Raw genomic sequence first — 17,247 nt, forward strand, 5'->3', positions numbered from 1 at the left:
GGGCGCCCCTCTCTAGGGTTGGGATTCCTAAGGGCAGGACACTTGGTGCTAGTGTTAGGGTTCCTATAGGTAGGGATTCCCACCATAGGCGTCGGGTTCTTCAGGGTAGGGCACTTGTAGCTAGGGTTATGGGTCCTAAGGGTAGGGAACTTGGAGCTAGGGCTTGAGTTCTTATGGGTAGGGTTTCCCACTCTGGAGTTGGGGGTCCTAAGGGTACGGCACTTGCAGCTAGCATTAAGGTTCCTATAGTAAAGGTGCTTGGAGCCAGAGCTCGGGTTCCTATGGGTACGTATTCCCGCCCTAGGGTTAGGGTTCCTAAGAGTAGGGCAATTGGAGCTAGGATTAGGGTTCCTATGGGTAGGTCAATTGGAGCTAGGGTTAGGGTTCCTATGGTAGGAATCCCACCCAGGATTAGGGTTCCTAAGGGTAGGTCACTTGGAGCTACGCTAAGGGTTCCTATGGATAAGGATTCCCAGCCCAGGGTTAGGTTTTCTAAGGATAGGGCACTTGGAGCTTGGGTTAGGGTTCCTATAGATAGGGCACTTGGAAGTAGGGTTAGGGTTCCTATGGTTAGGGCTTCCCACCCTAGGGTTAGGGTTCCTATGGGTAGGGCACCTCGCCCTAGGGTTAGGGTTCCTATGGGTAGGGCACTTGCAGCTAGGGTTAGGGTTCCTATGGGTAGGGTTTCCCGCCCTAGGATTAGGGTTTCTATGGGTAAGGCACTTGGAGCTAGGGTTAGCGTTCCTATGGGTAGGGCTTTCCGCCCTAGGGTTAGGTTTCCTAATGATAGGAAATTGGTGCTAGGGTTAGCGCTCCTAATTGTAGGGTAGTTGGAACAAGGGTTAGGGTACCTATTAGTAGAGCACACCTCCCTACGGTTAGGGTTCCTATGTGTAGGGCACTTGGATCTAGGGTTGTGGTTACTAAGCGTAGAGCAATTGGATCTACGGTTAAGATTCCTACGGATAGGGCTTCCCACCCTAGGGATAGTGTTCCTATGGGTAGGGCACTTGGAGCTAGGGTTAGGGTTCCTATGGGTAGGGCGTCTCGCCCTAGAGCTAGGGTTCCTAACAGTAGGGAACTTGGAGCTAGGGTTAGGGTTCCTATGGGTAGAGGTTCCCACCTTATGGTTAGGGTTCCTAAGGGTAGGGCACTTGAAGCTAGGGTTAGGGTTACTAAGAGTAGGGCACTAGGAGCTAGGGATGGGTTTCCTATGGGTCGGGCTTCCCACCCTAGGTTTACGGTTCAGAAGGGTAGGGCACTTGGATTTAGGGTTAGGGTTCCTAAGGGTAGGGCGTTTGGAGATACTGTTAGGACTACTGTTAGGATTTCTATGGGTAGGGCTTCCCGCAGTAGGGCACTGGGCGCTACGGTTAAGGTTCCAATTGGAAGGGCACTCTGTCTAAGGGTAGGGTTCCTAAGGTAGGGCATTTGGACATAGGAATAGGGAATCCATTCTCCAACTGCCCTACCTATAGGAACCCTAACCCTAGGTTGGGATACCCTATCCATAGGAACCCTAACCCTAGCTCCAAGCGCGCTCCCCTTAGTAACCCTAACCCTAGGGTGGGAAGTCCTACCCATAAGAACCCTAACCCTAGCTCCAAGTGACCTACCCATAGGAACCCTAAACCTAGGTCGGAAAGCCCTACCCATAGGAACCTTAACCTTAGCTCCAAGTGCCCTCCCCTTAAAATCCTAAACCTAGTGTGGGAAGTCATAACCATAGGAACCTTATCCCTAGCTCTAAGTGCCCTACCCTTAGAAACCCTAACCGTAGGGCGAGAAGCCCTACCATAGAAACGCTAACCCTAGTTCCAAGTGCCCTATGGGTAGGGAATCTCACCCTAGGGTGATGGTTTCTATGGATAGGGTACTTGGAGTAAAAGTTAGGGTTCGTATGGGTAGGGCTTTCCACCCTAGGTTTAGGGTTCCTAAGGTAGGGTACTTGGAACTAGAGTTAGGGCTCCTATGGGTAGGGCACTTGGAGCTAGGGTTTGGGTTCCTATGGATAGGGCATCTCGCCCTAGGCTTAGGGTTCCTATGGGTAATGCACTTGGACTGAGGGTTAGGGTTCCTTTGGGTGGGGCATCTCGCCCTGGGGTTATGGTTCCTATGGGTAGGGCAACCCCCCCCCCCCAGGGTTAGGGTTCCTATCGGTAGGGCACTCCGCCCAAGGGTTAGGATTCCTAAGGGTAGGTCATTGGAGATAGGGTTATGGTTCCTATAGTTAGGGAATTCCGCTCGAGCTTTAGGATTCCTGTGGGTAGAGCAATTGGTGCTGGGGTTAGGGATCCAATGGATAGAGCTTCCTGCCCTAGTGTTAGGGTTACTAAGGGGAGGGCATTTGGAGCTAGGGTTAGGGTTCCTACGGGTAGGGCATCTCGCCCTAGCATTTGGTTCCTCTGGGTTTTGCACTTGGAGCTAGGGTTACGGTTCTTTTGGGTTGGGCATCTCACCCTAGAGTTTTGGTTCCTATGGATAGGCACTTGGAGCTAGGGCTAGGGTTCCTAAGGGGAGGGCTTCCCACCCTAGCTTTAGGGTTCGTAAGTGTAGGGCACTTGTAGCAAGGGTTAGGGTTCCTATGGGTAGGGCACTTGGAACTAGGGTTAGGGTTTCTATGGTAGGGCTTCTCGCCCTACGGTTAGGGTTTCTAAGGGTAGGGCACTTAGAGCTAGGGATAAGGTTCCTATGGTTATGACTTCCCACACTAGGTTTAGGATTTTAAGGGGAGGGCACTTGGAGCTAAGGTTAAGGTTCCTATGGGTAGGGCTTTCCGAACTAGGGTTAGGGTTCCTATGGGTAGGTCACTTGGAGCTAGGGTTAGGGTTCTTATGGGTAGGACTTCCCACCCTAGGGTTAGGGTTACTAAGGGGAGCGCGCTTGGAGCTAGGGTTAGGGTTCCTATGGATAGGGTATCCCAACCTAGGGTTAGGGTTCCTATAGGTAGGGCAGTTGGAGAATGGTTTACGGTTCCTACGGGTAGGGCATCTCACCCTAGGGTTTGGGTTCCTATGGATTTTGCACTTGTAGCAAGGGTTAGATTTCCTATGGGTAGGGCATCCCACCCTAGGTTTAGGATTCCTATGGGTAGGGCACTTAGAACTAGGGTTAGGGTTCCTATGGGTAGGGCACTTTGAGCTAGGGTTAGGGTTCCTATGGGTAGGACTTCCCACCCTAGGGAAAGGGTTACTATGGGTACGGCACATTAAGCTAGGGTTAAGGTTCCTATGGGTAGGGCACATCGCCCTAGGATTAGGGTTCCTTTGGGTAGGGCACCTCGAGCTAGGGTTCAGGTTCCTATAGGTGGGGCTTTCCACCCTTGGGTCAGGGTTCCTAAGGGGAGGGCACTTGGAACTAGGGTTAAGGTTCCTATGGGTAGGGCTTCCCGCCCTAGGGTTAGGGTTACTAAGGGGAGGGTACTTGGAGCTAGGTTTAGGGCTCCTATGGGTAGGGCATCTTGCCCTAGGGTTAGGATTCCTATGGGTAGGGCTTCCCACCCTAGGGTTAGGGTTCCCAAGAGTAGGGTACTTTGAGCTAGGGTTAGGGTTCCTATGGGTAGTGCTTTCTGACCTAGGGTTAGAGTTCCTATGGGTAGGGCACTTGGAGATAGCGTTAGAGTTCCTATGGTTAGGGCACTTGGAGCTAGGGTTAGAGTTTCTATGGGTAGGTTTTCCCGCTGTAGGTTTAGGGTTCCTAAGAGTAGGGCACTTGGAGCTCGGGTTAGGGTTCCTGTGGGTAGGGCTTCCTGCCCTAGGGTTAGGGTTCCTATAGGTAGGGCACTTGGAGGTAGGGTTAGGGTTCCTATGGGTAGGGCATCTCGTTCTAGGGTTTGGGTTCCTATGAGTTTTGCACTTGGAGCAAGTTTTACGGTTCTTTTGGGTGAGGCATCTCACCCTAGGGTTTTTGTTTCTATGGATAGGGCACTTGCAGCTAGGGTTAGAGTTCCTATGGGTAGGGCATCCAGCTCTACGTTTATGGTTCCTATGGGTAGGGTACTTGGAACTAGGGTTAAGTTTCCTATGGGTAGGTCTTCCCGCCCTAGGGTTAGAGGTCCGTCCTAAGGGCAGGACACTTTGAGCTATGGGTAGTTCATCTTGTCCTAGGGTTATGGTACCTATTGGTAGGGCACTTGGAGTTAGGGTTAGGGTTCCTATGGGTAGGGCTTCCTGCCCTAGGTTTAGGGTTCCTAAGAGTAGGCCACTTGGAACTAGAGTTAGGGTTCCTTTGGGTAGGGCATCCCGCCCTTGGTTTAGGGTTCCTATGGGTAGGGCCCTTGTGTGACGATGCGGTTCTGGCGGACCCAACTGAGTGCCAATTCAGAATCAATTGCTCAAACAGGGCAGTCACAGCCCAAGGCTGGGGTTTTTCCACTTCTAAGGCAAACCAAACCAACCAGACAAATATGATTTGAGTTTCACCCCACAGGCTAACCACAAGTCACACAAGCAATTTCCTTAGCCACTCCAGTCTCCCAGTATCACCACCAGTGCCACCCGTTCTGGGGATGAATGGTTATTAAAACCAACACCCTAGTAAAAGAAAAAGGTTCTCTCGATCCCAAAGGACCAAGCCCCAGACCCAGGTCAATATACACATCAGATCTTACTCACAAATCACATTGTTGCCAGTCCTTCAGAATCTAAAATCTAAAGGTTTATTCATAAAGGGAAAAAGATAGAAATGAGAGCTAGAATTGGTTAAATGGAAATAATTACATACATTAATGGGAAAGTTCTTAGTTCAGGCTTGTAGCAGTAATGGAGTAAACTGCAGGTTCAAATCAAGTCTCTGGAGAACATCCCCCACTGGGATGGGTCATCAGTCCCTTGTGTAGAGCTGCAGCTTGTAGCAAAGTCCCTCCAGAGGTAGGAACCAGGATTGAAGACAAGATGGAGAAGAGGCATCAGCCTTATATAGGCTCTTCCAGGTGTAAGAACACTTTGTTCTTACTGTGGAAGATTACAGCCACATGGAGTTTGCAGTCACATGGGCCAGTTCCTGCACACCCTGCTGAGTTACAAGGCGTATCTGCCTCCTCTCAATGGGTCAGTTGTGTAGCTGATGGTCCTTAATGGGCCATCAAGCAGGCTAAGCAGAGCTAACACCAACTTGTCTGGGGTGTCACCCAGAACTGCAGCACAAATTTGAAATACAGACAGTATACAGCCAATACTTATAACTTCAACTACAAAATGATACAGACATAAAGACAGCATAATCATAACCAGCAACCAATAACCTGGTCATAGACACCGTATATGACCCCCTTTACATAAGATTTGGTGCCACTACAGGACTTTGGTGGCAAACCATGTTCTATATGGTTCCAGTTTATACCAATAACGTCACAACTTGGAACTAGGGTTAGGGTTCCTATGGGTAGGGCTTTCAGACCTGGGGTTAGGGTTCCTAAGGGTAGGGCACTTAGTGTTAGGGTTAGCGCTCCTAATGGTAGGGCACGTGGAACTAGGGCTATGGTTCCTATGGGTAGGGCAACCCCCCTAGGGTGAGGGTTCCTATGGGTAGGATTTCCCGCCTTAGGGTTAGGGTCCCGAAGTGTAGGGCACGTGGCACTAGGGTTAGGGTTTCATTGGGTAAGGTTTCACATCCTCAGGTTAGGGTTCCTAAGGGTAGGGCAACTGGAGCTAGGGTTAGAGTTCCTATAGGTAGGGCTTCCCACCCTAGGGTTAGGGTTCCTAAGGGTAGGGCACTTGGAGCTAGGGTTAGGGTTCTTATGGGTAGGGCTTCCCGCCTTATGGTTAGGGTTCCTAAGGATAGGGCACTTGGAGCTAGCGTTAGGATTCCTAAGGGTAGGGCACTTGGAGCTAGGGTGAGGGTTTGTATGGGTAGGCCTTCCCGCCCTAGGGTTAGGGTTCCGATGGGTAGGGCACTTGGAGCTAGGGTTACAGTTCCTAAGGATAGGGCTCTTGGAGCTAGGGTTAGTGTTCCTATAGGTAGGACTTCCCGCCCTAGGGTTAGGATTCCTTAGGATAGAGCTCTTGGAGATAGGGTTAGGTTTCTTATGGATAGGGCTTTCCGCCTTATGGTTAGGGCTCCTAATGGTAGGGAACTTGGAGCTAGTGCTAGGATTCCTAAGGGTAGGGCACTTGGAGATAGGGTTAGGTTTCCTATGGGTTGGGCTTCCCGCCCTACGTTTAGGGTTCCTAAGGGTAGGGCACTTGGAGCTAGGGTTAGCGTTCCTAAGGGTAGGGCACTTGGAGCTAGGGTTAGGATTCCTATGGATAGGGCAATTGGAGCTAGGATTAGGACTCCTATGGGTAGGGCTTCCCGCCCTAGAATCAGCATTCCTATGTTTAGGGCACTTGGAGCTAGGCTTAGGGTTCCTATGGGTAGGGATTTTCGCCACAGGGTTAGGGTTCTGAAGGGTAGGGCAGTTGGAACTAGGGTTAGGGTTCCTAAGGTTAGGGCACTTTGAGCTATGGTTAGGGTTCCTATGGGTAGGGCACTCCGCCTTAGGGTTAGGGTTCTTAAGGGTAGGGCATTTGGAGCTAGGATTAGGATTTCTATGAGTAGGGCATCCCGCCCTAGGGTTAGGGTTCCTATGGGTAGGGCACTTGGAACTAGGGTTAGGGTTCCTATGGATAAGGCTTCCTGCCCTAGGGGTAGGGTTCCTAGGAGGAGGCCACTTGGAGCTAGGGTTAGGGTTCCTATGGGTAGGGCACTCTGCCCTAGGGTTAGAGTTCCTAAGGGTAGGGCATTTTGAGCTAGGATTAGGATTCCTATGTGTAGGGCTTCCCGCCCTAGGTTTAGGGTTCCTAAGAGTAGGGCACGTGGAACTAGAGTTAGGGTTCCCCTAGGGTGGGAAGCCCTACCCATAGAAACCTTAACCCTAGCTCCAAGTGCCCTACCCTTAGGAACCCTAACCCTAGGGTGGGATACCCTCCCTCTAGGAACCCTAACCCTAGCTCCAGGTGCCCTACCCATAGGAACACAAACCCTAGGGTGGGAAGCCCTACCCATAGGAAGCCTAACCCCAGCTCCAAGTGCCCTACCTTTAGGAACCCTAACTCTATGTGGGGGTGCCCTACCCATAGGAACCCTAACTCTAGTTCCAAGTGCCCTACCCATAGGAACCTTAAAGCTGGGCGGAATGCCCTACCCATAGGAACCCTAACCCTACTTCCAAGTGCTCTACTCATAGGAACCCTAACCCTAGGGCGGGAAGCCCTACCTATTGAAACCCTCACCCTACGGTGGAGTGCCCTACCCATAGGAACCCAAACCCTAGCTCCAAGTGCCCTACCCATTGGAACCCTAACCCTACGGTGGGAAGCCCTACCCATAGGAAGCCTAACCCTAGCTCCAAGTGCCTTTCCCCTAGGAACCCTAAACCTAGGGCAGGATGCCATACCCATAGGAATCCAAATCCTAGCAGCAAATGCCCTACACTTAGGAACCCTAACCCTAGGTCGGAGTGCCCTACCCATAGGAACGCTAACCCCAGCTCAAAGTGCCCTAACCTTAGGAACTCTAACCCTAGTTCCAACTGCCCTACCCTTCAGAACCCTAACCCTGGGGTGAAAAGCCCTACCCTTAGGAACCCTAACGCTAGCTCCAAGTGCCCTACCACTAGGAGCCCTAACCATAAGGCGGAAAGCCCTACCCATAGGAACACTAACCCTAGCTCCAAGTGCCCTACCCTTAGGAACCCTAACTCTAAGGTGGGAAGCCTTACCTATAGAAACCCTAACTCTAGTGCCAGGTGCCCTACCCTTAGGAACCCTAACCCTAGGTTGGGATACCCTACCCATAGGAGCCCTAACCCTATCACCAAGTGCCCTAAAATTAGGAACCGTAACCCTTCGGCGGGAAGTCCTACCCATAGGAACCCTAACCCTAGCTCAAAGTGCCCTATCCTTAGAAACCTTAACCCTAGCTCCAAGTGCCCTACCCATCGGAACCCTGACCCTAGGGCGGGAAGGCCTACCCATACGAACCCTAACCCAAGCTCCAAGTGCCCTAAACATAGGAACACTAATGCTAGGATGGGAAGCCCTACCCATAGGAATCCTAACCCTAATTCCAAGTGCCCTACCCTTAGGAATCTTAACCCTAGCTCCAAGTGCCCTACCCTTAGGAACCCTAACCCTAGGACGAGATGAACTACCCATAGCTCCAAGTGCCCTACCCATAGGAACCCTCACCCTGGGGGGGGGTGCCCTACCCATAGGAGCCCTAGCCCTAGTTCCAAGTGCCCTACCATTAGGAGCGCTAACCTGAGCACCTAGTACCCTACCCTTAGGAACTCTAACCCTAGGGCGGGAAGCCCTACCCCTAGGAACCCTAACCCTAGTTCCAAGTGCCCTACCCATAGGAACCCTAAACCTAGGGTGGGATTGGGCCCTGCAGGTGAGTTAGGCAGAGGAATGCATATTGTACACTGACTTGTGTCTTGCTCTGGGGAGCAGGCCGCCAGGTGCCTGGCCTGCAACTTCAGTGCGCATGTGCCGGGGGAATGTTTATGGCAAATATGTAGGTGCTCAGTAAGACTAGGTGGTTCAGTAGCGATGAGCAGGGGGTGTGTGAATCCTAGTGGGACCTGATTCTGGGGTTTAGGCACATAAATTCTTTTGTGAATGTAGCCCTCAGATACTACAGTTTATACATGTGGGGTAAGAACCTCTATAGAACAGACTGGAATGTTATTTGGGACCCATATATTTAAAGGGTGGTGTTTGAGAAGCTATGGATTCTCAGCCCTGTTGGTCTTCCATACTGCTGAAGGGGAAGAGATCAAGTGTAAATGCTGGCTACATGGGAAGTGGTAGGTCCTGGCATGGGAAACAGTAAGAGAACCACTGATACGGGCTCTTACGATTACTTCTAATTGTGTCTTCCCTCACACTGGTATCTCACCATCAGTTATCACTAGCTGCTGTTGTGGCTAACAATTGTTCCAGAGACCTTCCATCATGGTGATGATTTCATATGAAGAATGTGAATTTATGTGGAGGCTGTATTTGAAGAGATGAGTGGGAGTCAAGACTATGTTCAACTTGCCACTACAGACTTAAGATCTCATGGCTTTATCCATCTGTAAAATGACATCAATGATCTGTACCTGGCTAGGAGCAGTCTTGTGAAGTTTAATCTATCTTTGGATGAAGTGTGGTACAGTAATGCCCATTTCAAGTGATTTGATTGAAACTGTCTGTTCTGAATGCACCTTATTTCAAAAAACACAAACGTGATCAAAATAAACTATCACCACATTTCAAGCATATTAACCCTTTCCTATCTTAAATAGATTTTTATGTCTACTGTTCCATGAAATAATGCACTTAGAAGGTGATTGCTTCTAGCTTCCCAATTGGCCAGGATGCTGTTAGCACTCCTTCATCAGCTGAGGAGCTATGTTCTTTGTTGCATTCCTGTCTTGTGAACTACATTCAGAAAAAGTACTGACTTCAGTTGCTGTTTGAATGACTGTAAAAATGGCATTGTAGGGGTCAGAGTTTGGCTCTTGTATGATATGAATAGAGCTGGGAGGAGAATGAGAATCTTTTGCAGAGAAATCTGTGATTTCAAATTTTTGTTTCATTCAGATTTTGAACAAAACCCCAAAGTTTTGAAATTCATCATGCGACGGAATGTGATCTGGGGATGCTAGAAACCCTGGGAGCCCCGATTCAGAGGCAGCCAGCCCAGTGGGCTGCCCTGGAGCCAGGGACCCTGAAAGCAAGGTTGTGAAAGAGCTGCATGTCTGGGAGTCAGGATTTCCAGGGAGTGTGCCTTGCAAGCTAACAGAGAGCCTGAAAGCCCTAGAAACCCAAGCAGGTTTCAGAAAAGATTTCCAAGATTTTGACAAATTGGCAAATTCAGATGAAAAGTTTAGATGGATTTTTTTGATCAGCTCTCGACAGGAACTCAGTTTACAAATAAAAATATTTTTTACCCATCTCATCCTGAAAACTCAAACTGGGCTCAGAGTCAAGTTGGCTATTTTAATTCTCTCACTCACCAGTAATAAAGATCATGTAAGGTGAATTATCTGTATCTGTGGCTCCTAGATGCCACTGACAATACAAATCTATGTATAAAATACTCTAAGCCTCCAATTAACTGGAGCAGTGCTAACAGAACATAACCTGGATGCAGTGGGGTTTCACAGGTGGTATTGAAGACATAATTTGGACTACAGGACCTTTATCACTGGTGGTGACGAGAGAGAAGGCAACAGCCCAGGCTGAGTATGAGGGTTGCTGGTCAGGGAAAAGTGTCATTTTAATTGAAAACTGAGCAAATTTTGATAGGCAATTAGTGAGACAAAATAAATTTACAATGCCAAGATACCATTTTAACTTTACATCACCCACCTTGTCAGTTTAATATTGTCACTTTACAGAGTAGAACAGAACCTTCAGAAAAATTTTCCAAAATAACATTTTTGCATGTCTGTCTGTTCAGGTTGTATAATATCAAGATGCTGAAAAATATGGAAGATACAATTGGGTTGGTTCTGCTTCTCTCTGAATCCTGCTATCCTCATCCAGGCAAGACACATATGGGCTGAATTAATTCCTCGTGTAAGTCCTCTTAATTCACTAGTTAGAGTGATGAACTTGCCCCATTAACTTCAATGGCAAAATATTGCCTATTGAAGCCCTGAAGTTCAGTCATTTTATGCACAGTGACTGTAACTACCACTAGTTTTGCATATGCTTAGTAGCACCAGATGCAATTAGTTTTGAGAAGGACAAAGAAAAGCTCTGGCTGAAAAAGAAAGTCTGCAATCAGTTTTTGTCCTGATTGAATTCTGCTGGGCTACAGTCTAAGGTGAAGGAAATACACATTTTTAAAGTGATGGAAGTTTCATTCCTGGCTGAAGATCAGAAGACTTTATAGCAGTTTACAAAGAGGTGCTCCACATTTCATGTGGGCCAAGCTATAGAATATAAGGGCTGGTCTACACTAGGGGGGGGGAAATTGATCTAAGATACGCAACTTCGGCTACGTGAATAGCGTAGCTGAAGTCGAAGTATCTTAGATCGAGTTACCTACCATCCTCACGGCGCGGGATTGACGTCCACGGTTCCCCCTGTCAACTCCGCTACTGCCGTTCGCATTGGTGGAGTTCTGGAGTCGACAGGAGCTCGTTCGGGGATCGATATATCGCGTCTAGATGAGACGCGATATATCGATCCCCGAGAAATCAATTGCTACCCGCCGATACAGCCGGTAGTGAAGACGTACCCAAAGAAACTACAGTCTCAGAGTCCAGGTACTACTAGAGGCTGGGATCTCAGTAGGTCACTCAGCCTGTTTCAAAGAGAGCAGACCATGTATCTTTCACTAGGACTTGTTACTTAGACTGGGTGCATATACCTTTTTCTAACAACTGCTGATATAAGATAGATGGTAAAGGTAAATTAAGTGATGTTTAAACAAGTTCTGCCATTTAATTAATGTGCTATGAGGGACTCCTACTTTGGTCTGAAAACTCCTAAATTTGACCTTGCATACATACTCCATTTTTTAAAGCATGTAGTTGAGTTTTCTTGTTTTGACCAGGCAATTTGTAGGAGGTAAAGTCTTGTGGAAAAAATAATGAAACTGATTCCAAGAAAAGAACATGAAACCCTGTTACACACTCCGCTGTACACGAAGTTACTCCTGCGAAAATTCTGCACCACTGTGCTAGTCATGTGCCCTGCAGATTTTTTTTTCCCCACAGAACCATTCTGTGGGAGAGATGCTGCAGTTGTACCCTTTGCCCATCAGGGGCTGCTGTGGCACCAGAACAGAGCAGATGGGTCACCGCTTACCAGCTGTATCAATCAGCAGCTGCTAGGGAGAAAGAGGCTGCATTCCTCTCAGTGCCTGCCTGCTGGGCCAGGTAAAGAGGCACAAGATATGGGGGACAGAGAAAGGGGAGCACATGGGCCTTCTGGGAGGTGACAGAATGGTGTTCAGAAGGGCTAGTGGGGGGACAGACTGGAGGGAGGGCTGATTGTGAGTGAGGGTGCAGGGGCACATGGGGATGGGATGGGAGTGCAGAGCTACCTGGGGACAGGGACAGATGTGCCTGACTGATTGGGAGAGGCTAGGGATCATCCAGGATCTAATTGGGGGAGGCTCCCCAACTTAACAGTCCCTCCGTCTCCAAAAAACCTGTTCCATAATTTACGCCTAACAACCCTCCAAGTTCACTCCCAACATCCTTCCCAGCAATTAGTGGGTATTTTAAGAAACTGAAGAGGGACGGCAAAACTAAGGTTTACCATGGACAAAATCACACATAAGTCTTAATTTCTGCATTTCCTTTTAGTTATTAGACATGGGATCATATAACTGTTGAGATCAAACATGTTTTAGGGGCTGAAAGAAGTCACAGAGTGTACATTGTGAGCTGTAGCTAGTGGGAGGCTTCAGCAGCGGGATGAGAACATGGAGGGATGATTAAGACATTGCCTAGGATAGCAGTCAAGGAAGAGAAAACAGGACCGTGTTTTGTCAAGAGACGAAAGCAAATGGGGGGGGGTTAGAAAAGGGAAGGAGTAATGTGATGTTTCTGTGTTGACTGGGGTTGGGAGGGTTATGCCTGGGTTTACAAATTGGGAGCTACCCAGTATAACAGTGCACTTTACAGAGGATGCGTGTTCTAAGGATTAAACTGTAACAGGTAAAATTTGAAAGCTGCCTCAATCTTATCGGACACATGAGATAGAAAGAAAAAAAAAATCACTGCACCACTGAGCATGGGGCTAGCTTGGGTCTCCTACTTTTAGAAAACACTAGAATGAAAGAGACAGAAGTGTCAGTCGAGGTCCTCTGTCTGCTCTAGAGAAAGTATTTGCCAGAGTCATCCACTATCTTATGCACATGCTGAACACTTTAAAATCACTTCTTGAAGGTGAGTGACAGACTGAAGGAAGCATGCTTTGTGCAAGAACCATTGGTCACCTTGCTTAATGAGGACTCTGGAAAATTTCCCACATTCAACATCTGCCTCATATTAGGAGGAAGAGGTGGATGAATCTGTTAGGACTGGCTCTTTTCTGTGCAGGAACTGTAGATGATTCTTATCCACTCCCCTCCGAAGCTCTGGCAAACACTTCTGTCCACTAACAACCTGGCACAACTGCTGCCACTGCCATGTTAGGAACATGCCACCAGACAATCGATGACTGTGAGATCTTTGTGAAATAGGTGCAAAGGATGGTGAAAGCTGAGGAGAAACATTTAAGATATACTTTCCAAATACTGTAAAGGTGTACAGGTAAAGGAAACTTCAGAACAGGGCTGAGAACTCACTGTGTGAACATATGGCAGGGTTATGAAGTCTAAGGTCCTCCAAAAAGAGACAAGGTAGAAAATCTGGGTACTGATGGCAGATATCAATTTATATACTTTTCTAATATATCAATCAATGTAGCAAAGTATTATCGAATGAATATTTCTGTTAAGGCAGGAAGACAGTCAGATATGGCAGACAGATCAATGAGCTCTCTGCTTCCTTTGTTTTCAAAAGTGTCTTGTATAACTGGGTTGATTTTAAAATTTTTATATTGGTCCAAATTAACTCCATGTGTGCATTTACCATGGGTTTTGGTGGAGATTTTTCTATCCTCTGGGGGGAAGGAAAGGGGGGGGGGATATTTTACAAGACTAGAAGACTAGGCAAAGATATCCGATGTGCCTCTTTCTCTTGACCTCATTGGACATAAGCAGTGCTAAAGGTGATCTTCTCAAGGCCAGATGGCCTCCCACAGGCCCAACATTAATCAGCTGCACTCACAAGTTACCAGTTCCACTTCCTTTCATTGCGCTTTCAAACAGAGGACAGCCACGGGGGCCATTTAAAAATCTTTTTATTATTAACATAATCTTCCAAGTGTGAGTAATGTATAAGGAATGTCAGTAAATATTCCATTTGAAGCTTCTTTTTACATATTTCCATCGATAAATAAACTCTGAATTCACATAAAAAAGTTACACTTAAATAACAAATATTTTCTTTTTTTGTAGCAGGCATACATTGGTAAAATATAAATATTCTTATACTCAGCCTTTGTTCTAAGTAAAGATAACAATTAGCCACACATCACAGTTTTTAACAACCAAAACCAAGAACTCTTCAGTTGATTTTCTGGCCTGGACTAGTATAGAGATGGAAAACAGAAAATTCACAGTTTGACTTTAGGCCAAGAGGGGTTGAGACGGAGGAGGAGAGAGAACAGTTTTCACGACAGGCTTGTTAAAAATAGTCTGCTCTGCCACTGAATTTTAATTCAAATATATAATTCTACACTTGATGGTGGATTCCATTATAATTTTTACATAACACTCAGATGTCATCTAATGAAATATGGCACATTATCTATTAGAACAATATAATCAGGCTTCATAACTACCATGGGGAAAAAATGTAGGTGATCTATGAGAGATTTGTTTTTGGTTAGTCATTTTTGCCTCACTAACATTAAAATATTGTATCACTTCAATGCTTTGTCAGGTTTCCCACAATAGTTAACAAATTTTGTGGGGTTTTCTGTTACCTCTGAAACCATGCTGTGTTATCAGAGACCTGTATGTTGTGTTTCCTCACCCTCAGATCCAGAACTTGAAACATGATGAACTCAGTAATCAAGATATTATCTCAGAGAATTCGTGGAATGATGGTAAAAGGGACGATTGGGCTGCTGGCTTCAAGCTCTAACGCCGTCAGGAAGCACTCTGTTGCTGCATCGTCATTGCCCTGAGCTTGCAGAACCTCCCCAAGACCATTCCAAACCTCATGGGCTGTAGAATTCACCTGGACAGCATCTCTGAGAATCTTCTCAGCCAAACTATAGCGTCCTAATTGGTGAAGTATCAGAGCCTGCAATAAAATAAAGAAAACGCAAAGTGGCTGAGAACACCAATATTAAGTACTGAACACTAGCAGTAGTAACATGAACAAGACTCTTTTAACAGGACTTTTACCAGACCCAAATTATACCTAGAAGCACTGAAAGAAGTGAAAATGGCTAGATAGTTCGAGTGGATTAATGCATTTCACCATCTCTACTTTATAAACCTGGGTTCAAATTCTGCTTTTGACTGTAAGTGAAAATGAGTGTGGTGGAGTGATATTGGTCTATTTCATAAAATCTCAGTAGCATGGTGAAGAGTTATTGCTGAGTAGAGGTGCAGGAATGAAATAGGGTGTTCTTAAATTCACACTGAAGAGAACTGGAAGAGCTGTATAAGCTGTCTGTAAACAATTAGTCCCCACACCTTCATGAGCACCAAGTGGGCATAAAAGTAAATTAAGAGTGTAGAGATTCTGTGTAATTGTTTAACTATCCATTGTAAATTCCTGGAGTTTGAATTACTCTCTCCTCTGCCAACTACATTAAACTCTTTTGTAAGCAGACTATTAACTGCACTATATAATACAACTTTTGAATGCTTGACTGTTGAGAGAACAAATTCATGAAGAAGAAAGCAAATGAAGTAATTTCAGCAATGGGTTTAATGCAGAAATGCAATGAGAGCTAATTTCTAAGTCTAATGGATCTGCTGTCACAGATGTACCGGAGTTTCATTTTTTGAGTTGTCAAGTGAGTAAGTACTCCCAGGGATGGTGATCAGTGGTTTGAGCGATATTTGAAAATTAGACCATCAAATTAATTCAGAAAAAGTGAGGCAGGAAGGAATCTATGGATGTTCTCTGCACTAAGCTGGTTTAGTGTAGCATTCTCAAATTATAATTTATTGCCATCAAAGTGAATGAATAAAAGGTACTTGATTTGCAGATGTAAGCTTCTCTTCCAAATTCATTTACAGAAATCTTCCTTCTGGAAGCTGTGTATATTCTGTCCTAGTTAAAAATGCTAGTACTTTGTACATGAAAAATGATACGTGTGTGTGTGTGTGTATCTATCTATCTATCTATCTATCTAATCTATTTTCAACATGCCAGATCCCATTTTCCAACTTGTTAAAAAAACCAAACAAACTCTACTCTTCAAGACCAAAGGAAGCAATGTGGTCTTGTAGAGGTATTAGCCTGATTGATAGGGGTACAGATTAAAACAAATTACATCAAATCTGCAATTACTTTCTATGGAAAGAGCACATTTTTTTCTGATTATCTGCTACTGCAGTTAAGTACTGACAGCAATTGTTTGGTAGCCATGTTTTACTTGAGATGTTAGGGTATTTCATGCTGGTGAAGGATACTGCATTGAGAACACTGGAGACAGAAGTTAATTGTTTATCCACAGAACAGCTATGACATGGGCAGTAGCAAGGGTAAATCTTCACACCAAGCCCACTAAGGCACGTTAGCCCTGGAGGGCACCACCTTACAGCGCCCATTCACTCACTGGCCTCTCTGCTGTGACTGCCAACAAAGGTTCAGGTGATTATTTTTATGATGATGAATCCTGTTCACTGGAACCCAGCAGACTGAGATTACAGACTCATTTCATATAGGGCATCAGAAAAGACTGCTATAACATTTGGTCATGACAGACTTAGGCTGAACTGAAACCCATGATCCACAGATAAATGGCCTCATATCTCATTGTCAGTCTTCTGACTCGTCATAAACCCATCTAAAAGGGAAACCAGATGCCAGAGTTTACTGGGAATATCCAATTTTTGCAGGGGTATCTCAAACCAATTATACTTCACTTGGATTTTTTTTATACCATTTTAATAATAATTGGGTGATCAGTCAATCTCCAGTGTTTCAGGATTTCCTTCTTGCCTCTGAGGTTCCCAGGACTACATGCTGGATTCTTCTGCTCTACCACCTGCCTACTGGTCTCTTAATTTAGCTATGAGCAAATTACAGCACAACATAGTCTGAGGATTTTACAATCTCCAGAGTTTGCTAGTGTTGGGTTTTGGAATATTTTGACCATTCTCAATGTTAACTTGACTCAGTTCTTTTAAAGCACTGAATCCCCAGGTCACTACATCCTAAGCCTGGGAAAGTTCAGAACTGTACCCTATTTGAACATGGGCCTTGCCAAAATCATGGAATACTAATCTGAATACTAAACAGATACATGTCTCCCTATATTCTGATTATATCAAGGAGTACAACCTCTCTTATCAAATCATTTCTGCCCACTGCTCTGCCAATGAAATCAGGACACAATATTCTGTTTGTCTGCTTCCTTCATAATCATCTTCATGATTTATTCTACACTGTCCCATATGCACATAACACTGTTTTTGAGTTTTCTCTCAAATCCATCAGCGCACGGATGGTATTTCATTATATGT

The 17,247-nt window shown here is 46.1% G+C and overlaps 3 protein-coding genes across 7 annotated transcripts in view; all 3 read right to left on the reverse strand.

Moving 5' to 3' along the window:
- RPS6KA5 (ribosomal protein S6 kinase A5) overlaps positions 1-17,247 on the reverse strand; it is a 669,794-nt gene that overhangs the window by 139,719 nt on the left and 512,828 nt on the right. The gene's annotated exons all lie outside the window — the stretch shown is intronic.
- Positions 1-17,247, reverse strand: part of LOC127052409 (uncharacterized) — a 179,864-nt gene that overhangs the window by 19,757 nt on the left and 142,860 nt on the right. The gene's annotated exons all lie outside the window — the stretch shown is intronic.
- TTC7B (tetratricopeptide repeat domain 7B) overlaps positions 13,825-17,247 on the reverse strand; it is a 330,755-nt gene continuing 327,332 nt past the window's right edge. For all 5 annotated transcript variants that reach the window (XM_050953235.1, XM_050953234.1, XM_050953237.1 and 2 more), the window contains one exon: positions 13,825-14,845. In XM_050953235.1, the coding sequence (XP_050809192.1) occupies positions 14,624-14,845 (222 nt within the window). In that variant the 3' untranslated portion in view covers positions 13,825-14,623. The remainder of the gene's footprint in view (positions 14,846-17,247) is intronic.

This window comes from Gopherus flavomarginatus, chromosome 5 (genome assembly GCF_025201925.1).
Source record: "Gopherus flavomarginatus isolate rGopFla2 chromosome 5, rGopFla2.mat.asm, whole genome shotgun sequence".
NCBI lineage: Eukaryota > Metazoa > Chordata > Testudines > Testudinidae > Gopherus > Gopherus flavomarginatus.